Genomic DNA, 27,048 nt, shown 5'->3' on the forward strand with positions numbered 1-27,048 from the left:
GTTTTAAAGATTTTTTAAATATCTACTAAAAGATCTTTTTAAAATCTGATCTATAAATAAAACCCACCTCCTCCCTTTTGAATAAGAAGAGAAAACCGAGGAAGCCTTCTTCATTTTTTTTCTTGGTTTTGAAAAAGACGGCAAAAGACTAAAACTTTGAAATTTTCACTTTTTGGTTTTGAAAGGCACAATGAAGTTTTGAATTTTTTTTTTCTTAGGTTTTGAAAAATCATCCGAACCTTTGGCCATTTTCTCACCTCTTGAGCACTTAGGCCAAGTCTTCCATTTCACCTCTTCTTATTTAGGAAAAAAAAACGTTTCTTCCTGTTTTGTAAAAAATCATTCAGATGTTTTGAGATTGAGAGGTTCTCTCATATGTTTCTTGCTTTTTTTTCATCTGTTATCACCCCTTTTGCCGACATGGTTTTGTCTCCCGGATGCCCCATTACTCTATGGAAAGTCTCTCGATAAGTCCCTCGAAGTCCCGAATATGCAAATAATGGGAATGTTTCCAAATCCTACCCTGTGGGAGGTATAGCCCTATAAGTGAGAGTAAAGAAGTCTTTTCCCCTCCACCTAAGTTGGTTTCTGTTCGATTTTCGTCAACAAAAGATCATTTGATAAGTTGGGGTTCAGTATGAATTTTATCGACGAACCTTGATATAGAGCGAAAGTACTGCCAAAATTCCTGTACGAAGGTCAAATCCAGGTATTTTCACCAACTGTACAATTAGCATAATATAAACCATTAAAGTAACTATGTTCATCTTTTTGTATGCATATAGTTTTTGGGGCGGATCACTCAAAGGCTTAAAGCAAGCCCACAAAGCAATGACCTACCAGTTTGCTTGAATATATCAAGCTTGTTGATTTGGAAGACCTGATCAACCACCTCGACACTGACTCCAATATCACTTTGCGGTATTGCAAAGACATACAACACAGACGGTGAACTCATCAACAAACTCTCCAAGCATCAACCCCATGACTTCCATGGGAACTTTTGCTCTCCCTGGCATAACATCAAACACAAAATCCTCAGCCATCTTGCCAGACGAACACAACCATTCAAAAACACCAAGGTCTAAACAAAAATAATAAAAAAAATCCAGTACTTGTCAACAACACCCAAAATCCTAGTTTTGGATAAAACCCATTGCATAAAACAAATAATACCAAAGAATTCAAAGCAAACATTCCTCGTATGTACGGAAAGTCAAACACTTCACCGAATCGATCAACAGAAAACCCTAATTCATGCATTATGAACATAAAAATACAAAATTTTGTAACACCATTACTACGGAGAAAATAAATGTGAGAAGAAGAGAAAAAGAAAGATTTCCATACCTCTTGAGGAGGGCAAGAGGGGCAATGTAAACCTGTTCCGAGGAGTCGAGGAGGAGCATCAAGTGGAGGATGCCCCATTCCACTTGCACTAGAGAAAATCCTCTGCAATCTCTCCATACTCGTATTCGTTCTGCTCTAACAAGTAAACAAACAACTTACAACTACAACTCAGAATTGTTTAGGTGAAAAAGGGATTAAGAATAATATCTGGAACAGATGCATTCAACTTCAAGTTCGACCTGCCCTCTCAGATGCCTTGGTGAGGGCGATGGAAGAGAGATTGACTCCCAGATGCCGTGGTGAGAGCATTGGAAGAGAGATTGGGAAAGGCTTAGAGAGATTGAGTGAGTTTGAGAGAGGTTGAGAAAGATTGAGAGAATGGCAGTGAGTTCGAATGCACGGGTAACCATAGGAATAGAGCGGGAAGGGAATAGGCCTCTATATTTTTATTAAAGGATAGATATTCGGCGGCGTTAACCAATTAATGATGTTGTATTTTGATATACAATGGCATTTTAATAAAACACTTCCTATTACACAATATATAACGATGTTTCTGTTAGAAAAGGAAACTTGGTACGTGAATATTGAATATTGAATATTCAACCCAATATTTGATTCCTCTAGCAATGCATATCTTTCCTATTAGAGAAAGATTGGATGGGTAGACAATTGAGTCACAATTAGTAACTCAATATATCACATTCATGTGAGCTAGTATTTTTTGGGATTTTGGAATTGCAAAATCACAAGAAGGATACACAAGAACCCAAAAAGCGCAAAGCTCTCTCTCCCTCCTAGAAACCGTCCTCTCCCTCTCTTGCTCTCTTGGTGTTTGATCCTAGAGGTGATCCAAGCTTTTGTGTTCTTGGAACTGTGGAGGAGATAGCTTGACCGTGGTGGGAATGCAAAGCTTGCATGGTGCGTGGATCGATCGCAAAAGGGCTATCATCTATTGGAGGTCTTGCATCTGTAAGGCTTAGGTAATAATCGATCCTTGCATTGTTTCATTGATTGAGAATGACTTCTCCCATCGATATCATGATCTTAATTTTTGCTTCTGCTGCGATCGATCTTTGATTGCGAACAGTGGCATCAGAGCCTCGTTATCGATGGGGTTGTTTTCTCTTCTCCATTATACATGTGGTGCTCTTAATTTTTTATTCAGTCTTTTATTAAAAAAAAAAATTCGAGGGGATTGAGATGCATGGGAAGGAGGGGCCGTGGGCTTGCTGCCTGCGCCCCCCCCCCCATCGCATGCACCCCAACCCCCTCCCCCTTTACCTCGGCCTGCCCTCCCTTGCGCTCACCATGGCTACCTGCCTCGTGCGCGGTTTGGCAGCCCTGCCGTGTGTGGTGATGCATATGTGCCTTTGTGCACTTTATGTATGTGATCTTCCCTTGTTTATGTTTTTGATTTGGCTATTTTATGTAGCAGTTTTTCAAATAAAAAAATTTTATGGTTTGCTTTATTGGGAAGATCTCTTGGAGAAGATGGGTGGATAGATTCATTCATTCACCCACCTTCCCCAATGAGCATAATGGCTTATGATATTTTTATGGTTTAATAATTTTATTGTAAACATGTATGTGATTATTTTGTGGGGGCATGTGATATAACCATTATGACATAAGTTGTCATGGTAATGGCTATGTGATACATATGACCATAGTGACACTAGTTGTCATGGTAATGGTCATGTGATGTACATAATCATTATCACATAAGTTGTCATGGTAATGGTTGTATGATGGGTACATTGGATGCACATGATCATAGTGACTTGGATTGTCATGGCAATGATGATTTTATGTGTTTTTTGCATTTTTCACATAAAATGTTGGAATATTAATTTTTGAGCATCATATGTGTAATGAGGACCATGGTTATGGGATTTAAAAATTACATGTATTAGATGGAGGTGTGTGGTAGGCATGACATAGATGTGGCTTGATATGTATTTCCTTCTTTATCCTCCAGGCAGTCCAATTTGGTGGACTGGTTTCCTGTCTTGTAATTTTATTTGAAAGGGTTGTAATATTTTTTTTTGAGTTGTATTTTTCAATTATTTATTGTAACCTCTTGGAGATCGTGATGAGATCGGGATCGTTGATCAAGGATCTTGCCTGGCAGTTGGAGAGATGGTTGAAGGAAGGACTTGCTCACTTGAAGTGTCCAAATTTATTATAGTTTTGAAATTTTCCTATAATAGTTAGTTGCATATGCATTATCACACTAATTTTGCTATGTGTGGGAGTAACATATGAGGCTATGATTGCTCCCATCCATTTTTAGTTAAAGTGAGTTTGTCTTAGTTATGAACTCATGTTGATTAAAGATGCTATCCCATAACCATTGGTGTTTATGTGTTTATTTTTTCCATTGGATGTATGTTTATAGTTTATATGCGTTCCCATTTTCCCTCATTGTAATACAAGTGTGCTATGGAAAACCCTGGTTGGTGGGATTCTCATGGCCTCCCTTAGTTGGTGAGTGTAGAAATTTCATTGATCCACCCTTGTAGATGCCGATAGGATAATATTTGGGTGAATTGGTGAAATTGTCTGCACTCATTTCACATCTGATAGGTAGAGAATGTGGTTAGTGGTATGTGCACTATGATAATAGGCATTAACCCACAAACACCATAGTTCCCTCCGAAATTAAGGGTAAACACTTGACTTGAGTGTGTGTCAGCCGATAGGAATGGGCATGACACTTAGGTGGCTAAATACATTGGAAGTCTAAGTGACGGACAGAATAGTCCACCCAATCAAGATGCGAATGATGAACTCCGATAGGCTAAGTCAGGAGCATGAGGGTTGGTTGTTTCCAATTCATGCTCTACAAGCTAGAGGGAAGCTTAGGGTGTGATTGACCATTCATGCTAATCGATAATTTGTGTACATCATGTAGATTTTAAAAATGTCAACCCAAATGAACTATGCCGCCCTTATCAAAGACCATGTTTTGACCGGCCCTAACTATGTTGACTGGAGGAGGAACATCAAGTTACTCCCATCTGCAGAAGGTTTAATGTCTGTCCTAGATGAAGATGAGCCTAAATTCCCTAATAAGGAGAACCCTGATTCTAAGCCTGCCTATGAGTTATTTCGACAGAAAAACTCTAAGGCAAAACTCCTCGTGTTGAGTTCTCTGGAGAAGACCATCACTGATTTGGTCAAGGATTTGTACTTGACCAAGGACATGATGGAGGAGTTGAAGGAGATGTATGGGAGAGAAGAACGACATACCCATCATCAACTGGTGACACTCCTCCATGGCACGAAGATGGCTCAAGGTACTCCGGTTATTGACCATGTCATGAAAATGAGGAACTTGTTCCTAGATCTGGAGAACCTTGGGACGTCCTTCAAGCTAAATTATAAGATGGATGTCATCTTCTACTCTTTGCCTCAGGAGATCTACGGATCGTTTATTGTCAATTACAACATGAATAAACTTTTTGTAGAACTCCTTGAGCTGGGCAACATGTTGCAAGAAGTGGAAACTGCATCCAAGAAGCAAAAAGTGGAGGTCTTGACTACAGAGGACAAGTTTTCTTCCTCAAAGCCCAAGGGCAAGAAGAAGAAGAAGAAGGTTGACAAGGGCAAAAACCCTAAGGTTGGCAATAAGGGAATTCAGAAGAACAAGAGCAAGGGGACTTATTTCTATTGTAAGAAGGACGGACATTGGAAGACGGAATGTCGTGCTTTCCTGGCTGCTCAGAAAAAGAAGCAGGAGAAACAGGAAGATGGTATTTCTGGAACCTTGGTCCTTTATGAGTCTAATTTGTCAGAGGAACCTACTAACACATGGTTGGTGGACTCGGGGTCTACCGTCCATATTTGTAACTTGTTGCAGGGGTTCAAGCTAACAAGAAGACTGAGTAAGGATGAAGTTCGGTTACAAACGGGTACGGGTGCTGAGGCCGTTGCTGAGGTCGTTGGAGATTTTACTTTAGTTTTGGATAATAATATTTTAGTTTTGAGAGATTGTTTTTATGTTCCTCGTTTCAAGAGGAACATTGTTTCTGTTAGTAGGCTTGTTATGGATGGTTACACTTTTCTTTTTGGTAATAAGTTAACTATTCGGTTTAATAATTCATTTATTGCTTCTGGCCTACTGAATAACGGATTATATCTCTTAAAACCAGTACTAGAGATTAATGAGATCTTCAGTAATTCTTTAAAAAGAAAATCAACCCAAGATAATTCAACATATCTTTGGCACTTGAGGTTAGGTCATATTGGAGTAGAAAGGATAAACAGGTTGGTGAAGGATGGGCCTTTGGAATCGTTGAAGGTAGAACCTTACCCAACTTGTGCGTCGTGTCTACAAGGAAAGATGACCAAGAAACCCTTCTCTAACAAGGGAAGAAGAGCCGAAGCTGTGTTAGAATTGATATACTTAGATGTATGTGGACCCATTAACGTTCAGGAGAGGTATGGTTTCGAATACTTTGTGACCTTCACTGATGACTACTCTCGTTATGGTTATATTTACTTGATGCACCGTAAGTCGAAAACCTTTAATAAATTCAAGGAATTTCGAGCGGAGTTTGAAAAACAGTTGGATAATTGCATCAAGTGCCTTCGATCTGATTGAGGAGGAGAGTACTTATCAGATGAGTTCAAGACTATCTGAAAGAAGCTGGGATCATAACCCAGTTGACTGCCCCAGGAACACCTCAACAGAATGGAGTTTCAGAAAGGAGGAACCGAACCTTGTTGGACGTGGTTCGGTCCATGTTGAGTTATTCGGAATTGCCATTGAGTTTTTAGGGTTTTACACTGGAAACTGCCATCTATATTCTGAACAGGGTACCAACAAAGTCTGTGACCAAAACACCTTTTAAGTTGTGGTATCAGCGTAAGCCAAGTCTTCAACATCTCAAGGTGTGGGGTTGCATAGCGCATGTAAGAAAACAACAGACAGATAAGTTGGAATCCCGAACAGATAGATGCTATTTCTTGGGATACCCTAAGACTATGATAGGCTACTACTTCTATGACCCTGTTAATCAGAAAGTCATAGTTAGTAAGCATGCGACATTTCTTGAGGATGACATGATCTCACCAAGATCAGATCCAGTGGTCATTAAAGAAATAACTGATGATCAAGTACCCTCTACACCGACAGAGGTTCCAGTTGACGTACCCACAGTTGAGCAACAGCCTCAAGAGCCTAGGAGGAGTGGGAGGTCTATCAGACCACCAACTCGTTTGAACCTTCTCACTGAGGAGGATCAAAAGGTGGAAGAATTCCACATGGTGTCCGATTGTTCAGACACAGATCCTTATACTTATGTCGAGGCTCTTAAGGATGTTGACTTGGTGAAATGGCAGGAAGCTATGCGCAGTGAAATAGATTCCATGGATTCTAACCATGTTTGGACTCTTGAAGATCTGCCAGAAGGGGTAAAACCCATAGGCTGTAAATGGATCTACAAGAGGAAGAGTGGTGTGGATGGAAAGGTGGAACGTTTCAAGGTAAGACTGGTGGCGAAGGGATACACTCAGAAAGAGGGTATTGACTATGATGAAACCTTCTCACCTGTAGCGATGATTAAATCCATTCGAATTCTATTGTCGATTATTGCATACCATGACTATGAAATCTGGAAGATGGATGTATAGACCGCTTTCCTTAATGGTTATCTTGATGAGGTCATATACATGAATCAGCCAGAGGGTTTTGTCTCCCCAGGAGAGGAAAATAAGGTATGCAGATTGTTGAGGTCCATTTATGGACTAAAACAAGCTTTCAGATCATGGAACATCCGTTTTGATCAAACTATCAAGGATTTTGAGTTTGAACAAAACATTGATGAGCCATGTGTGTATAAGAAAGTCTGTGGGAGTGCCGTCTGTTTTCTAGTCCTATATGTGGATGATATATTGCTCATTGGGAATGATGTGGAGTTACTTTCATTTGTAAAGATATGGTAATCCAAAACATTCTCAATGAAAGATCTGGGTGAAGCTAGTTACATCCTAGGAATTAAGCTTGTGAGAGATCGCAAGAAGAGGATGTTGGGACTGTCACAATCCACCTACATTGACAAAGTGCTTGAGAGGTTCAACATTCAGATTCGAAGAGAGGTAATGTGCCTCTTAGACATGGAATCGGTTTATCTAAGTCACATTGTCCTCAACTCCTGAGAAAATTGAGGCTATGAAGAGGGTTCCATATGCTTCGGTAGTAGGAAGTCTGATGTATGCCATGTTGTGTACCAGGCCAGATATTTGTCATGCCTTAGGGATTGTGAGTCGATATCAATCCAATCCAGGATAGGAGCACTGGACAGCTGTCAAGGGGATCCTCAAGTACTTAAGGAGGACCAAAGATTACTTCCTTGTATATGGTTGTGATCAATTGTCAGTAGTTGGATATACGAATTTGGATTTTCAAATTGACAAGGATGACAGAAAGTCTACCTCTGGGATGGCTTTTGTGATTGGTGGGGGTGCGAGTGATTTGGAGGAGTGCCAAGCAGAGAAGTCAACTGATTCCACAACAGTAAAGGCCAGTCTTCAGCGACTAGTAAAGCGGCCAAGGAAGGTGTCTGGCTCAAGAAATTCTTGACAGACCTAGGGGTGGTGCCTGAGCTAGTGGAGTGACCCATACAATTGTTATGTGACAACAGGGGAGCTATTGCACAAGCGAAGGAACCAAAAGTTCATCAGAGAAACAAGCATGTGGAGCAAAAATATCACTTAATTCGTGAGATTATTCAGCGTGGTGACATAGCCATAGCTAAGGTTGACACTACAGATAACCTATCTGACCCCATGACTAATGCATTGCCTCCTAGTGTTTTTGAGAAACATGTTGGGAATATGGGGGTGAAGTCAATGGGTGACTGGCACTGATGTACAAAACTCCTTCTATGTAAATTAATAAATTTGTTTTGATTAGCATGATCGGTTGTTGAGCTCAGTTATTGCCCATAGGTATTTATACCTAAAACCGTTCACCACTGGGAATGGGACTGGACATCCCGTCCGGCATGGTGGTCACATTGTGTGTGCTTAGGGAGGTTGCTTTTCCAAGACACAAATGTGAGTGTACATATGGTGTGTACATTGGACTAGATCATTGAGAATTTCATATGTGGTGTACTGTCAGTTCATAAAGAAAATGAGATTCTCTTAAGTAGTTCTCGGTTGGTCCCTCGACCTGAGGGGTCCTTATCGTTGCATTCATGTGTTGTGAGTTTTGGTGTACCAACGGTTGATGTCTCCTTTGACTATATATCGGTGCACTAGACTCACAGTGTGTGACTGTGTTCGAAAGAGATGCCTAACATGGAATCCACAGCCCATACCTTGGGATTATGTTGAGGAGAGTATTCTATACGGGATTGGACTCAAATCTGGTACCGTTAGCGTTTTTCAAAAAGGTTTTCGAAATGTTTTTAGACATATATACTTACAAAATGTTATCTATATTCTTGAACATTTTGTTTGAAATGTTTTTCTTTGGTCCAATCAAGGTAATTGAATCTCTCGATTGGTGTATCGGTTCATTAAGGATTGACAGTCTCGTACACATGCCTTATATTGAACCATGCAACATTGTTCTGTGGGGGTCTAATGCGTGTTTCAACTACTTACCTTGGGCATAGGTTATTACATCTGCTTAGCATCTTTGATGTCATATTTCTTAGAAGCTAAGTGGTATCCCATTGCGATCCTACCCCTTTCCTTTCAGTTCCATTCATCTAAGCTGTAACGGTTGATCATGATTTTCTTTTCATGATCCTCTTGTAAGATTGGATCTTATAGTAGGATGGAGGAGATTGTTAGAAAAGGAAACTTGGTGGGTGAATATTGAATATTCAACCCAATATTTGATTCCTCTAGCAATGCATATCTTTCCTATTAGAGAAAGATTGGATGGATAGACAATTGAGTCACAATTAGTAACTCAATATATCACACCCATGTGAGCTAGCATTTTTGAGGATTTTGGAATTGCAAAATCACAAGAAGGATACACAAGAACCCAAAAAACGCAGAGCTCTCTCTCCCTCCTAGAAATCGTCCTCTCCCTCTCTTACTGTCTTGGTGTTTGATCCTAGAGGTGGTCCAAGCTTTTGTATTCTTGGAATTGTGGAGGAGATAGTTTGACCATGGTGGGAACGCAAACCTTGCGCAGTGTGTGGAACGATCGCGAAAGGGCTATTATCGATTGGAGGTCTTGCATCTGTGAGACTTAGGCAATAATCGATCCCTGCATTGTTTCATTGATTGAGAATGACTTCTCCCATCGATATCATGATCTTAATTTTTGTTTCCGCTGCGATCAATCTTTGATTGCGAACAATTTCTACTAAAATTCCGCTAAATATTCATATTTCACTTAATATGCAAGTTTCAAGCCTCCTATTTTCTATAGTGCTATGTGACACTTTTATAAAAATGTCATTGTATAAATATAAACAACGGCGTTCGCTAAGAAATGCCGTCAATTACAACTGTTTTAACGACATTTTGTTGTAAGCGTTGTTGTAGTGTGAGATAAAAGGATGTGCATCTATAACGCCATCTATTGACTTATATATGATGACGTTTTATTAAAAAAAAACATTGTTGAATATACCTATTTGACGATGTTTTTAACAAATGCTGCCATATCTCTCTCCTAAGGGCTGTCATTGCTCCTTTTTTTGTAATGAATTTGTATATACATGCCCATTATGCATCATAAAACCACATAAAATATCATTCCAACCTTTTAGGGGCATTCTGGTAATTTCAAAAGAACCCAAAATGGCCATCCACTATCACTAAATTGGCATATTTAGTCGTTTTAGGACATTTGTCAGTAGGCATTTTCATTGCTTTCTGGAGTTTTAATGATGTGTGTGTGCGTTATTTTTACTAACAATCTGATTGATGGTGCTTTGGAATACACTTACCCCCAATCACTAATTGCTTTCTAGAGTTTTAGTGATGTGTGTGTGCGTTATTTTTACTAATGATCTGATCACTGCCTTGTGGTTGTACCCACTGTCGATCATTATTGCCTTGTACAATAAATGACTCTGACATTTGATAGAATCTTATTGCTTTCTTTTGGTCATTCCAGAATTTTAGTTTTTTGGCCCTTACGTCATCATGTTTTCTTAAAAGACATGTCGATCCCTGTATCATCACGGTATCGACTTTTTCTAAAAATACGTTTGATCCCCCCATGCTCGGAACGTTATTACATGCATATAAATGCATTATAATCAATAGTGATGCCCAAATATGATTTTATTCACACTCGTTGCATTTATGCCTTTCGAGGGCATTTTGGTAATTTATCAATTACAGGTCCGAAATCCCATTCCAGTAATACTAATTAATATGTCTGGTTATATGAAGTTGACTAACATCACTTTTGATCTTTGCAACCCCCAGAGTGTCTTTTTCGCCGCCCTTTTACCATTATGCCTTTGGAGGGCATTTTGGTCATTTTGCAACCAAAATTTGTTTAGGACCCCAAAAGGACTCTTAATAATTGTAACACATGTTTTGACATTAATAAACATGTTTTGGCACATAATACATTTTCTATGCATTCTTTACAATTTTGCCCCCAAGGGTATTTTAGTAATTGTTGTCATTTCATGCTGGATTGCACTTTAGATATTTGGAATATCTTATATATGTTTTTTTGACATATCTAATGATGGTTAATATCATTGGTGATTTTGAAATATGGTTTTATGTGAAATTCTACCCTCTAGGGGCATTTTGGTAATTATTGTCATTTAAAGCTAGATTGCACTTTAGGTATTTGGAATATCTCATATTTGTTTTGTTAACATGTCTAATCATGTTTAATGTCACTGGTGATTCTTAAACATGCATTTTCTACAAGTTTGCCCTTCAGGGGTATTTTGGTAATTATTATTATTTTATGTTGGATTGCAGTTTAGATATTTGGACTATCTCATATATGTCTTTTTAACACATCTAATCATGTTTAATATCATTGGTGATGTTTGAATATGTTTTTTTTACAATTTTGCCCTCTAGGGGCATTTTGGTAATTATACTCATTTCATGTTGGATTGCACTTTTAATATTTGGAATATCTCATATATGTTTTGTTGACATGTCTAATCATGTTTAATATCATTGGTGATTTTTAAATATGGTTTTGTGTGAAATTTTACCCTCCAAGGGTATTTTGATAATTATTCATTTCAAGCTTGATTGCACTTTAGGTATTTGGAATATCTCATATATGTTTTATTAACATATCTAATCATGTTTAATGTCATTGGTGATGCATGATTTGACAATTAGTCATTTCATGTTGGATTATATTTTAGGTGTTTGGAATACCTCACATGTATTGTTCATATTTAGTCATGTTTAATATCATTGGTGATGTTTAATATGATTTTCTATAATCTTGCCTTCTAGGGGCATTTTGATAATTATCTTCATGTCATGCTGGATTGTACTTTCGATATTTGGAATGTCTCATATATGATCATGATATTTTGACTTTAGAACAATCTTGCATATTGTCATATAAGACCTTAGTTAGAGAGAATTTGTGAATCCTAGCATCTAAAACGAAGGACCGGCTCCTCTGGGTGGAGTGGGGCGTGTAAAACCTTCCCATCTCCGTAACATGACCTCTTATCCATTCTCTGGCCAGATCACATGGAATCAATCATAGCCCTATCTTCTAACCAGGATTTGGGCTACCTATTTAGGGTTCTAGGCCCTTCACAACCTAGGTGACGACTCCCTTATGTTATTGTGTCTTCCCCACACCCTAATCACTGATTTATAAGAGTGAACCACAACACACCTGTCCTTCAATTTAAGTCGTTAAAGAAAATAGACATTTCAATACCGTGAGGCATCATCACGACGGCAAACCCCTGCGGAGATTGGTTGCGTGGGTGTGTGAAGACCACGATGTTTATATCCTACAGAAGCAGGGTTCGATATTGATTCTTGGAAGCCTTTGGAACCAAGGGTGGCTAGCCCACTATCCCATAGGATATGAAGCCTATGTCTGACACTCACATCGGGATGATGCAGACATCAATCATTAGGCATTGGGGGATGGTGAACGGACCTCCATCTTCCACATCCCCGTTACATCCCGTCTCAACGCATCAAGTCATGCTATAAATCAACTGCATTTAATGAAGGCGTGCTTAAGGAGATACGATGCCACCGAAAGGGTTAATTATCTTCTGACAAGCCTCCTCTCATTTAAAGCCTGCTTATGTAAGCCGGCTAATCTTGGGTCGCACACAAGCTCAAAGCCCCATCATGTCACATCATTGTATCTCCTCCAAATCGTCTATAAAGGTCACGTGAAGACACTTGGTAAGACAGATTGAACTCAATCCACTGTTTTAGAACTAGTTCTTGACGTAACTCAGCCACGGTTGAGAAACCTTGATTTGGTTCTACGTTTCTTCTCGAACCAATCTCTCCATCTTGACTAATTGCCCTGGAAACTGACTTTGGCATCGGAGGATTATAGGGTCAGCTCCGGTTCACCTCTTGTGTCTTCTTTCTCTTTTGCAAACCGATGCATCTGACGGTGTGTGCCATCCCTTCAATTTTCATCTGCAACAGTTACCAAAATTCCATCAAATAGAGATAAATATAAAATACTAAATGACATCTTATATAATTTTAGCTACTTCCTTTACTCATTTTTAGTTTCAAATGCACCAATGAGATGCTTCAGTAGGCATAGTGACAGGGAAGAAAACTCTTGTTTGAAACCTCTTCTTTGCCCTTGCTTTAAATAACTTTTGGGAATCTACAGGTGCAATTGAAAGAAACCAACTTCTTAATTTACCACTTTGGTGACAACAAATTCAACCTTTTTTTATAATAGTGAAATTTATTGGCTATCACATCGATCCACCCACATTTGTCACATGGCTGATTCGTGATGGAAGCATGGAAGAAAAACTCGATCGAAACTTATCGAAACCACCGAGTTAACTCTGTTTCGCAGGTTTTCGAGATGAGTTGTTGAAGGGGGATTTTATAAAATCCCTGGATTTGACTGGGTTTTGATGGTTTCAACCATATTTCAATGGTTTTGACACATATGCCCATCAAAACTAGAGGAAACTTGGCTCGAAACTAGGACAAACATGTATTTATGCTAGAAACTAGGACAGAAACTTAGTTATGTCTAATATCATTTAAGTAAATATTTTGTCATTTACTTAAGATATTATTCATAAAGAAGTAAATACCCCCTATTTGAATCCAATAAAATAGTTAAAAATCAATTTCAAAAAGAAAAAAAGTCAACCCCCCAGTTCAATAACAAAAATTGGATTTTCGATGGTAGGTGTGATTTTCAACTTTCTAATGCTGGGGTTTTTCTCAAATCTAAAAATTCCATAAATCTTAATATGGTAAAACATTGCTAAAAATCAAAAGTATGGTAAAATATTCATTTGTTTTGATGTCCAAAAAAAGATTTCCATTCAGAGCGATTTTGACAGCGTTCTTGCACACCAAATTAAGTTTGACCGGTACATAACTCCTTCAATATAAATCAAATTTAAGCAATTTTGGACTTGTTGGAAAGCTATCAAAACAAATCTTTCTAACAAATCCAAGATTACTTAAATCTCATTTATATTGAAGGAGTTATGTTCCAGTCAAACCTTATTCGATACCATGTCCAAGAACAATTACAATATCAAACTTGGATTAAAACCACAAGTAATATTTTAGTGTTCTATGTGTGAAAGTAATGCATGTATTGGGTTCAAAATGTAAAAAATAGGCAGCACAACAAGAATCAGGGTAAAAAAACAACTTTTGGGCCTCGAAACCAAGGTTTGAGTTAGCCTAGAGAAAGTCCCAGGTTTCAACTAAGATATGGTCGAAACCAAGACGAACTCATTTTCTGGTTGGTCGAAACCTAGTTGAAACCCGAATTTTAAAACCTTGGATGGAAGTAGAACATCCCAAATCTTTTTTTTTTTTCCTGTAGAACATCCTAACTCTTATTTTATTTATGAAAAAAAGAACTCTGTCCGGGAGTGTGGCCTACGCCAACACTCTCATGAGCCTCTCCCTCCTCCCTATATGAAAAGACACCTCTGTCCCCTTGTTTTGAGGAGGAGAGAAACAAATACATTCTACGCCATCACTCCCGGACATAAAACTATTTCCCTTAATTTATGGCCAAATGTTCTCTGTGTTAGGGACGCAGACTGTCCCTAGACACATGGGGTGGGCGAAACTTGACCCCCCTAATGGCAGGTCCATGTGTCTGGGCGCAGGTTGCTTTGCGGTACAAGAACATCAACCCTTAATTTATTTATGGGGCGCTGTTCTTTGTGCCGCAGCACAGGCTGTCAGGCACATGGGGGTGGGCGCAATGACCACCCTGCCTCCTTGAGTGGCAGGCCCATGTGCCTGGGCGCAGCGTGAGAGGACTTTGTGACATGAGCACCAAGTCATCAGCAGAACAACAAAAATGTAATGACACAGAGACGGCTGAGTTGAGGTGTCCATGGTGACGAGTAAAGTTAATCTCATTTAGTTGAGCTGTCGTGGTTGCTACATTGAATCAATGGCGGTTGTTCCTGTTACCTTCGCTTGCACCTACATATCCTCCCTGATTATTTGCTTTTGCCTTTCCCACCTAATGGTGGACTCTGAACCAATTAGATATACTGCTCTTGCTTCAATCAGATTTCACGGCCGTTCGATATCAATCGTCTGCTCAGATTTCCCAGTGAAGTGAAGCTTTAAAACACGGAAAATAGTGATAAGGAGAAGGAACCGAGAAAAAAGAGAGAAAGCATTGTTGGGTTTTTTTTTTGGGTTTCTATTATTAGTAATGAACAGGTGTTTACAGTGGAAGGACGAGCGGAGAGTACCCAATTATGTGGTTATCTCTTTGGCTTCATTTCTTCTATTTTCTCCTTTTCCCTCAATCCACCTTCTGTCTTTACCCAGGGACCCCTTTATTGCCCCGGCTTCTCTCTCTCTCTCAATATGTGAAGAAAAGAAGAAAGAAAAAGAATAAGAAATGGAAGTCAGTAGGTGGATTTGTGGGCTCTTCATTTTGATTTTGTTTGTGGTGTCCAATGTCTCTGCTTCTGGAGTATTCAGGGTGTATCACAGATTTGCAGGTCAGAAGCACTATCTGAGCGATGTCAAAGCTCATGACTGCCGCCGCCACCGTCGGTTTCTGCTCTCCAACATTGATCTTCCCTTGGGTGGAAATAGCAATCCGGCAGATGTTGGGTTTGTTACTTATTCATGACCTTTCATTTCGTTTTGTTTTAGCTTAGCTTTGTAATGTCAATTTTATTTTCTATCCTCAAATTTTGAATTGTTAAATATGGATATTATTTTGACATAATGATAGAAGAATTTTTTGTGCTTTCTTGAAGAATTTCAGTGTCTTTTGTTTTGCCTGTCCATATTTTAGATTTCTTCTATTACATGTCATTCTTTGTGGATATGAGCATTGGAGGGGCCTGGACGTCAAGGCGACACCAACAAGGTGCCTAGGCGGCACCTAGGCGACCAAGGTTCCCTTCTAACAAAGGTCGACTGGACGCCTAGGCGTCGCAGGTGACGCCTTGACAACTATGTGGGTAGAAAGGTGGCTCCTTTCTTTCTCTCCTTTTGTTTTAAATTAATATTGATTTTTATTTTTGCATTGGTTGTCTTTGTTGCCCATGATATTTGTATAAGTTTTGTCTTTGGATCTTCATTCAATGACATGTATTGTGGGTTCTGGTGAATTTGTTGGTTGTCTTAGGACTTACTATACCACACTTGCAATTGGGACTCCTCCAAAGGATTATTATGTGCTAGTCGATACAGGAAGCAACATTCTTTGGGTCAATTGCATTGAATGCGACAATTGTCCAACAAAAAGCAGACTCGGTGTATGCTTGCCCTCATGCTTTTGTGTCTTGTGGCTTGATATCCACCCATTAGTCCTTAAGTTCTTGGTTCAGCATAATTTCACATTTTTTCTCTCTGTGTACAGCTAGAGCTCAAGCCATATGATCCAAAGGCCTCTGCGACTGGAGAAGTGGTTACTTGTGATGAAGATTTTTGCTACCTCGCTTCACAGAGTCCTGTTCCTAGATGCAGCAGAAATATGTACTGTGCATATGGCGTGGAGTATCAAGACGGCAGTGCAACCACTGGATACTATGTGAGAGATGTTATACGATATGGTCATGTGTCTGGAAACCTACAAACTACACCCTCTAATGGGACTGTTGTCTTTGGGTATGGCATACTTCTATTATTCTACAACATTTGCGCGCATTATATATAATTCCCATTTTTTGATGTGTTATCTGGTTGGGATTCATATGAAACTGCTTCCTTAGGAAGTATATACACAATCATATTAATATGAACATTTCAAGTCCTCCCTGGCTGAGCACCCCCAACACACCCCCCCCAACACAAAAAAAAAAAAGAAGAAGAGGAGTTCCTCCCAGGCTAATTTTATTGACAATATAAGGAGATCTTGATTTGTGCTCCATCGCTAATATATTCAACTGTATTTCAAATGTCTAAATTATTATTGAGCAAGTTCAAGCACTAAACCCATTTTGATTTGAGCTTTTGTTGGAGAAAATGAAAATGAACAAGGGGTAAAGGGAGTTATTGTGGATGAATCCATCTTATCTTTTACTAAATTATTACCTATCATAAAGTGAACTCTGTGTCTCTTTGTCTTTTGGATCAATAAGAATAGATCCTTCTTAATATAGCAAAGGCATTTTATCTTCGTATCATGAAATTCTTCCCTCACTCCCCAACTGATAGCAGAAAACATGGATTTGCGGATTCAGACCCATACACAACACCCGAAACAACAGAACTACTTTGTATTCAAATTATGGTTGTCTTTGCATCCATAAAACAAGGGTCTGAAGATGGCAAATAAACAAGAGAATATGGAACTAAACTCTATTGCTATTTGAATGAGAATTAGGATTCAGAGTAGTAGATGCTTGTATCAATTTCAGGATTCCATCCATTATATAAGGATAAGTGACACGAGACTCAAATTGATGACTTACTTGCATACCATTCATTTGTACTGTACTGCCGATATGGTTTGTCTTCTCGATCGGGTGGTGGGTAGAGATTTCTCTCTTCTTTGGTGAACAAAGTGGGTTATGCGAGTGGTCCCACTATAGAACGAAGAAAATGCAAAAGCAACAATTCATCCATTTGATTCTAGGGAAAATAAAGTTTATGTGATAAACTACTTTTATATCTAAGATTTGTCTCTAGTTGCATACCTGCAGATCATCCCTGTAACAGAGTATAGATGAAGAAAACCAGAATCGAGAATGGAGGAAGAAGAAAGAAAGAGAAGAAGATGAGGGAGAGGAGAGAACTGTCGAATATGACAGGCTCCCTTACCTTGCTTATATTTATAATAGAAGGTTACATAGGAGAGGGCACTCCAAATTACAAAAATAAAAACTAAAGAAAATAGAAACTAGGACTTGACATAATTAGAAACTAGGACTCCAACTAGGACTAGGAAAATAGAAGATACACATATCAGCCAAATCACTGCTCATGTGAACAGTAATTCAACACTCCCCCTCAAGCTGGAGCGTACAAATCACCTAGACCCAGCTTGGTACAACTTCGACGAAAAGCAGGCCCAAAGAGCGCCTTTATAAACATATCACCAAGTTGATTGGTAGTAGAGACAAACAGAGTAGCAATTAACTTCTTCATAACAACATCCCGAACAAAGTGACAATCAACCTCAATGTGCTTGGTCCTTTCATGAAATACAAGATTACTTGCAATATAGATGGCGGCTTGATTATCACAAAACATTTGCATAGGCTGAGTGATGGGAAATCCCAATTCTTGGAGCAAGGATTTTACCCACATCAATTCAGCTGTAGTAAGTGCCATTGCTCGATATTCAGCTTTAGCACTTGATCGAGCAACAGTTGTTTGTTTTTTGCTTTTCCATGTGACCAAATTACCACCCACGAAGGTACAAAATCCAGTAGTAGAGCGCCTATCACCATCAACACCTACCCAATTAGCATCAGAAAACCCTACCAGACTAACATTCCGATTAGGTCGATAAATAAGACCTTTACTAGGAGCACTCTTCAGATAGCGCAATACACGACAAGCAGCATCCCAATGAACTTTCTTTGGACACTGCATAAATTGACTAATAACCTAAACAGCAAAGGATATACCGGATGAATGACTGTAAGATAAATGAGTTTGCCAACTAATAGAAAAATCCTCACCCTCAATGGACCCAAGTTTCTGATGGTGTTCCATGGGAGTTTTGCTGGTTTGGAAGCAAGCATTCTAGTGTCAGTCAGAAGGTCAAGAACATATTTCCTTTGAGATAGGCTAATACCTTTCTTGCTTTGCAAAACCTCAATTCCAAGAAAATACTTGAGAACACCCAAGTCCTTCATCTGAAATTGCTGATGAAGATATGCTTTAACTTGGGCAATACCAGAAGCATCATTACCAAATATAATAATGTCATCCACATAAACTACCATCACCACCACTTTTGAATTTTGACGACAAACAAAAACAGAGTGGTTAGAATAACACTGTGAGAATCCTACTTGAGTAACAATGGAGTTGAACTTATCAAACCATGCTCTTGGAGATTGTTTCAACCCATAAATTGCCTTCCGAAGCTTGCAAACTTTGGTAGACTCCCCCTGAGCAACATACCCGGGAGGTTGCTCCATATAAACCTCCTCTTGAAGATCACCATAGTGAAAAGCATTTTTGATGACCATTTGATATAAGGGCCAATCAAAATTCACAGCCAGAGAATAGGAGCAGTAAGCGGGCCTTCAGCCGCTTAACAGAACCATCAGATGAGTAATAGGAGAAAAAGTCTCAAAATAATCCGCACCATATGTTTGAGTATAGTCTTTAGCAAGTAAGTGGGCCTTCAGCTGCTTAACAGAACCATCTGGGTTGTATTTGATAGTATACACCCACCGACACTGAACAAGATCCTTCCCAGCAGGTAATGAAGGTATTTCGAGATAACAATGTATCCATCTCTGTGTCCATGGCAGCTTTCCAACTAGGGTGAGAGAGTGCCTCATGGTGGGTGTGAGGGATTAAGTTAGTAGACAATGCAGAAGCAACTGGGTAATAATGGAAAGGAAGATGAGAAATAGAAACATAGTGCTCAAAAGATAAATAGTTAAGGATTTTAGGTACAAGAGCAAGTACCTTTACGAACAACAATGGGTAAGTCGATGGAGCCTTCAGCATCAGAGTTAGATTGAATGTCGGGCTGATCGGCGTCCACTGTATCACTTGGCAAGACCGGAATAGTAGGTGCTGTGGGTAATGGAGCAGGAGCCGGTATAGGTGGCGGAACAGTGGTGGCTGGTATAGGAGTAATGGTGGAAGGTAAGGGCAGTAGTTGATGTTGACGACGGTGATAGATCTGAATTGGTGAATGAATAGGAATAGTGATAGGTATGGGTGGACCTAGAGGATCTTCATTGTTCATAGTGGATGGTACAATAGAAGAAAAATAGGGAATATTTTCAAAAAATGTGCCATCTGCACTAATAAATTATTTGTTGGAAATGGGATCAAAACATTTATACCCTCTTTGGGTATGAGAATAACCAAGAAAAAGACATTTAATAGAACGAGGAGATAGTTTATCAATGCCGGGATGAAGAATGTGAACAAAACACACACAACCAAAAACACGTGGTGGAGAAGAAAACAAAGGACTATGAGGATGAAGAATAGAAATCGGAATTTTATTTTATAAAACAGAGTATGACATACGATTAATAAGATATCAAACAGTAAGAACGACATCACGCCAAAAACGTTTGGGGACATTCATGTGAATCATAATAGATCGGGTAACTTCGAGTGAGTGCCGATTTTTGCGTTCGGCTACTTCATTTTATTGTGGAGTGTACGAGCAACTAGTTTGGTGAATAATACTATGGGTGAGGCAAAAATCAGAAATCTCAGTTTGAGTGTACTCCAAAGCATTATCTGAACGAAAAACTTGAATGGATGTAGCAAATTGAGTCTTTATTTCGTGATAAAATTTTTAAATACAGTAAGAAATTGAGTCCGGTCTTTTAACAAATAAACCCAAGTGGAGCGAGAATAATCGTCCATGAAACTAACAAAATAAGAAAACCCTAACCTATTACGAACTCTACACGGACCCCAAATGTCATAATAAACTAAAGAAAACAATGAAGAATTTCTAGGTAAAGTGTGGATAGGAAAAGAGGCACGATGATGTTTGCCTAGTTCTCAAGCCTCACATTCAAGGTGAGATGTGGACTTGCAACTAGGGACCATTAATTGGAGTTTAGGTAAGGATGGATGACCAAGCCGGAGATGCCATTGCATGGGTGATGGTATAGTAGTAGATGTCGTAGTAGTAGAAGGCATAGTTCGAGAACTCGTTTCGTTTCGGTATTTCGAGCTGACCGAAATATCCGAAATATTCGAAATTTCGGATATTTCGGTCGAAATATTGTATTTTTTCTGGTATGTTTCGATAGGTCATTTCGGTGGGTTTTAGGCCAAGTTAAGGCCTGAAACTTCATGGAAACCCTATTTTAGGCTATATAAACACATTTAAATGTTCAAATTGCAAAAATAGTCACCCAAAATGGTGTTTTGGATGTGCACCATTGATTGGCAATGTACGATCGAACCCTAATGTATAGCAGTATAAGTGTATAACTTAGTTAAATACACATTTATACATACACATTGTACATTAAACAAGTAAATTGACTTGAAACTAAGTTGGAAACATAATGACTCATAAGTTAAGTCATAAATCATAATATTAAGTACATAAGACATCAAGTCAATAACAAGTTAACAAATAACAACTTAAGAGTTAAGATTTAAGAAGATGATATCAAACATTCCAAATCACAATATGTCAATATCCCCAATTGTCCCCTATAAGGCTACAAGTCAAGTAGTCAACTAGTCATCATTCATCTCAAATGTTTACAAATTTGCTAATAATAACTACTCCGCCGTCCAGGATCAACCCCACTCATGGTCCGCTGGAGCCGACGTGTATTGCTCTCCGACTGTAGGACAAATGCATGCCACGTCATAGTCTGGGAGAAGAAGCGAGTGTAGTCATCCACAGTGGCCATGTAAACTGCATCATCAACATGCTGAAGGTAACCTATCCTAGGATATAGGTCACCAAACTGTGAAGAAGTACTACCCACTGATCCACTATGATATGAGTCATATGACGGCTCTGGGAGCATGTACGGGTTGTACGGCTGCGGCTGGTGGGTTGGGTAGCCAGTATAGGAAAAGAAGTCATGCACAAAAGACGATCCACTATATCCTTGTGAGTGGGAGTCATACTCAAAACTGGGAATGGATGGAGAAGATATAGGCTGCTGCCCCCAAGGGTACTGCCCAGAATGCCCTTCGCCACATGGATGTGAATGAGATGAACCATGCTCTGATTGTGCTGGAGATGGACTGCTGTCTACATGAAAAGATGGGGCACGAAAATGCCTACTCGACCATCGTCTCTATCGCCAATACTCGACCCACCAACGAGCCGAGATAGGGCATCAATGTCCATAAGCTCACCGCCTACTAGTACCACTACCACGACCACCAGGACGGGATGGCCACGCTGCTTTCTCAAGTAGGTCGAGGTGGACGATGTGGGCCGTGTGGCTGGTGTGGGGCCGGTGGGGGCACGGATTGCCTCTTGCTGCTCTTGTACCACAAACGGGACTCGAGTTCCCTCATATGCTTGACCACCATCACCATCATCATCACGTGACTCACGTCCATCATTACCTTCATCATCACCTCCATCATCACCATCTCTACCAGGACCACCACCACCATCTCCACCATCACCATCTCCACCACCACCATCTCTCCACCAGATGACATAGACCAATCTTCATCCTCCTCATCAACACCACCAGTAGACTGGAACGGTATGGGTGACGCGTCCCGTGCATGTACCTCACCCTCTGCAGCCATGAAGTCATCCACATCAGCTTGTATGTGTTCAGCTATCATGGGGTCAAGTCTACCTCCAGGCTGATCTAACACTGGCTCACCTCTATCCCTCACCCAATCAACAATAGGATCTTCATCATCTGACTCCACCTGGAGAATGTCGGCGAGATCGATATTTTCCCTGATACCCTCTTGTCCCATGCGTATGTGTTGCATTTTCAACCTCAAATTATAATGCACATACACTAAGTCAGAGAGACGTTCAGAACCCAATCTATTTCTCCTCTTGGAGTGGATGAGAGAAAATGTACTCCAATTCCGTTCACAGCCAGATGCTAAACATGTTTGGGAGAGAACCTTGATTGCTATTTTTCTTAAATTGTTTGCCGAACCCCCATACAACACCCACCATTCAGCTGCATTACAACAAAAGAAACATGTCACCTTCATTTCAAAAGAATAAGATATTGAATTGAGTAATGACTAATGAAGTAATGACTAATGAGTACCGGCATCACCGCGTGTCCGGCCTTGTTGTGCAGCTTCGGTTCCAAAACTTCCCAATGCATCCCTAAAAGTCTTCAACTATAATCATTTGGAAAATATTTAAAATTAGTAATGACTCGTTACTATTTAGTATTGAATTGAGTAATTCCAAATGAATTATAACTTCTAAGACTCACCTCATTGTTGCATATCGCCTGTAATTTACTATTCGGCTCCAACTTGGCAACTACTTCTTTGACTGCGTCAATAAGACTATTATTCAACCCAAGCCTATGACTGTATTGGTACTTGGGGTTCAAATAATATATTGAAATTGACATTACATATTCACTAGTTAGTAATATATCCTTCAAATTAACTTTAAAAGATGTAATTGCATAAAAAACAAAGAGTGTACACTCACCGACCTTATGCAGTGGATGCATAAGTTGATTTTCCCAGGCTCCTTGATAATTTTGAGAAAGTGTTTGCTACCTCGTGGATTTGCATTGTAAACACCTTCATTCATCAAGTCTATGGCAGCATATAGATGTGGCATGGTTGGTCCCTTGATAGCAGAATCAACTATATGCAAAACCTTGACCACTGGGTCCAGAAGTTGTACCACTTTATGCAACTTAGACCAAAAGTCATCTGATGAAATTGTAGCTTGTGCTTCCCTACCACCATGGGTATTGGACCCATTCCAGTTGAACCAGTCTTCAGAAGCAAACATTGATCTCAGTCCAGACTTCTTGGTTTCTATACTCTTGAGTGCAATGTAGTTGGTGGCGAATCTAGTTATGCCTGGCCTCACTAAGTCACCCCCACACTTCTCCCTCAAGAGGTTTAGTGCAAACCCATGGTTGTAGACAAAGTTGGTCATTTGCCTTGCCTTTTCCACAACATGTTGTACCAATTTGATCTTTCCCATGTCCTTCAACATGAGGTCTATACAATGGGCAGCACATGGAGTCCAAAACAACCGGTACTTATTGTTTTGCATCAACCTCTCACCGGCACTCTTGTAGTTGCTTCCGTTGTCCGTTACAATTTGGACAACGTTCCCCACTCCTACATCTTCTACCACTTCCTTCAGCAATTTGTAGATATACTTTGCATCCTTTTTTCTCCTTGGATGCATCAACAGACTTCAGAAAGACTGTCCTCCCATCACAATACACCATAAAGTTGATGATGGACTTTCTTGTAGGACCAGTCCAACCATCACACATTATGGTCACCCCATAGTTCTCCCACAGCCCCCTCATTTCATTGATGTAGTCTTCAAGCTCTCTCTTCTGTTGGGGCAAATACACATTCATAATCTCATATGGGGTGGGCCCCTTATACCCTGGGCCAGCCTCAGCAATGGAATCTATCATAGTCTGATAAAAGGGGCCTTGTGCTGTGTTTGCTGGGATGGTATGGTATAACATCCACTTAGCTATAGATTCCTTCACCATCCCCTTCAGATTTTTCCATGCTCCCTTGATTTTTGGTTGTTTGTTGCCTTTCTTTCTATAAACACCAGGTGCTTGGTGAAGTGCTGGGTCATCTTGTGGTGGTGGAGGCGGAGGGGGAGCTGCCCTCGTACTCTGTGATCTCCTAAAGGGATTAGGCAACCCATCTCCTCCACTTGTACCTGCTCCTCCACTACCACTAGCACCAGCTCTAGAGGTACTAGCTCCTCCACTACCACTAGCACCAGCTCTAGAGGTACTAGCTCCTCCACTACCACCTACTCTCTGTCTCTCGACTCTCTCCTGATCCTCATGATAACTGGCTCTGCTCATCATCTGTGCTCGTCTCCAATCCCTAGCCTCTTGCTTAGTCTCTATATCATCAGGAACATAGGCATCATCACTGTCATCATCATCATCATCACGATGGCTTGATTGGCCTCCCGCTGTACACCTCACTGCTTCCTCAAGATCTACTTTTGCCTTCTCCCTCTGAGCCTTCCTCTTACTCCCTCCCTTCATGTAATCAATGACAGCCCTAGATACCTCCACAGGGACCATATGACATGCGACCACTTCAGGAGAATTCCCAGCTAGATGTTGTTTGAGTCTAGTGGCACCACCTCCCAAAAACTGCATGTGACAATAGTTGCATTGGGATTTTCTTTTATCCCCATCAATTGGAGTGCCATGCAACCATGCAATGTCACCCCTAGTGCGCCTGGGTGTGCTCCCCTCCTCCTGGGTCTGGGCCGGCTGCCTCTGCCCCTCTTGCCTCTGGCTCTGTCGTTTACCACGGTTCGTCATAATCAGACTAGTTTACTGTTGCATGAATAAAAGACAATTCATTAATAACGGAAGCACATCAATTCTTTTAGTTTAAAATTTTAAATGTTTAAGAATTAAGATTTAAGAGCACTAACACAAGTATATAAGTATATAACTATTTAGTATTTTCCCCCTAAGTCCCTAACCCTCATATTTTTCTCATATTTAAAAACAATTTTTAAAAATATTTTTCAAATAAATATTGGCCTAGCACAACAAAATCGAAAAGATATGTAAATGGGCAGCAAATAAGAAGTATGTACAATTTACTTTTATATTTTTCAGTAATTTTAAAACAAAAACCTCATATTATTTCTTATTTTTTGCTATTTTTTGCTATTTTTTTGAATTTTTTAAATATTTTTTATAATTTTCAAAAATTAAAATAATTAATTATTGGCAGAAAAATATTTTTGACACCATGAGGCCATAGATCGGCCAATGGTGTCTAACATATATTTAATTCATCACCATACAATATACATAACCCCTATTATTTTTTGATTTTTGTTGTAAATAAATCCAATTTTTGAAGTAGAAAAATAAATAAATAATATATATACCAAAAAAAAATTTCGACACCGTGAAGTCGTAGATCGGCTTCCGGTGTCTAACATATATTTATTTCATCGCAAACAAACATGTTGATCAAGCATTTCCCTAAAAAAAATCAATTTTGAGAATATGGTTTTACCTGAAATAGTGGAAAGGCTTCACAGATGTGCTAAGAAGTTTGTTCTCCAATTGATTCCGTTGTAGATGTGGCAAGGATTCAAGTGGGAAGTGGAAGATTGAAGAAGAAATAAGCAAAAACCTTAAAAAACCAAGCAAAAGAGGAAAAATGCTCTGTTTCTCAGTCTCGGTCGAAATTTCGACCGAGACTATCGAAACATGGTATTTTATATAAAGCATTTTCTTGAGATTTTCAAATCTCGCGAGATTTTGAAAATGTCTCGAAATATCTTGAAATCTCGAGAATTTCGATCGAAATTTAGTATTTTTTTGATTCGAGGGGTCATTTCGTTTCGAGGGGGTCGAAATTCTCGAAATTCTCGAATATTTCGCGAGATTTTGAACTATGGTAGAAGGTCCGGTGCCATCCAAATAATACAGTCCATCACGCTTAAGCCTCCCACCAATCTTCTTCCTTGTCTGAAGATCCTGAAAAACACAATAAGAAGGATAGAAAATTACAGAACAGTTAAGGGACTTAGTAAGTTGACTAACAGATACAAGGTTTAAAGGTAATTTAGGAACATGAAGAACAGGAGGGAAAGTCATTGAAGATGTTGGAAAAACAGTTCCATGACCAGTTATCTTAGTAGAGGATCCATCAGCAAGGATAACATTGGAAGGGGTTTGAACGGAATTTATGGAAGAAAATAAACTTGATTTATCAGTCATGTGACATGAAGCAACTGAATCGATAAGCCATGAAGTAGAAGAAGGGAAACAGGCAGCATTACCTTTATAGGCTAGAGTGGCGGTAGAGGTGGAGGCAGATGCAACTTCAAGGTGTTGGAGGCGTTTGACTAGCTGGTTGTAATCATCACGAGACACAGAAGAAGTAGTTGAACTCTAATTCATGTCGTTGGTGGTTTTCTCATTAGCAGTGTCAGTGGTGGCAACATTGGCTAGTTCATTCGCCCACTCAGGTTTTCCATTCTTGGTCCAACAAGTATCCACAGTATGATTTGGTTTGCCACAATGGGTGCACTGACGGACATATTTGTCAATATATTGAGGTCCTGTACCTCGTCCACCAGAGCCGCGACCTTGACCTCTAAATTGGTCACGACCACGTAGCAACAAATGCTGAGTTGTCCTTTGGAGTATTGTCAGGCTTGGAGGAATTAGCTAGACGTTTGAGACGAGAAAAAACTTC

General features: G+C 39.6%; 1 protein-coding gene across 1 annotated transcript in view; it reads left to right on the forward strand.

Moving 5' to 3' along the window:
- The first annotated feature begins 15,351 nt into the window (after nt 1–15,351).
- LOC122653811 (aspartic proteinase 39-like) overlaps nt 15,352–27,048 on the forward strand; it is a 79,378-nt gene continuing 67,681 nt past the window's right edge. The window contains exons 1-3 of the mRNA XM_043847755.1: nt 15,352–15,615; nt 16,139–16,268; nt 16,373–16,620. Coding sequence (XP_043703690.1) covers nt 15,398–15,615; nt 16,139–16,268; nt 16,373–16,620 — 596 coding nt within the window. The 5' untranslated portion in view covers nt 15,352–15,397. The remainder of the gene's footprint in view (nt 15,616–16,138; nt 16,269–16,372; nt 16,621–27,048) is intronic.

Source organism: Telopea speciosissima, chromosome 3, assembly GCF_018873765.1.
Source record: "Telopea speciosissima isolate NSW1024214 ecotype Mountain lineage chromosome 3, Tspe_v1, whole genome shotgun sequence".
NCBI lineage: Eukaryota > Viridiplantae > Streptophyta > Magnoliopsida > Proteales > Proteaceae > Telopea > Telopea speciosissima.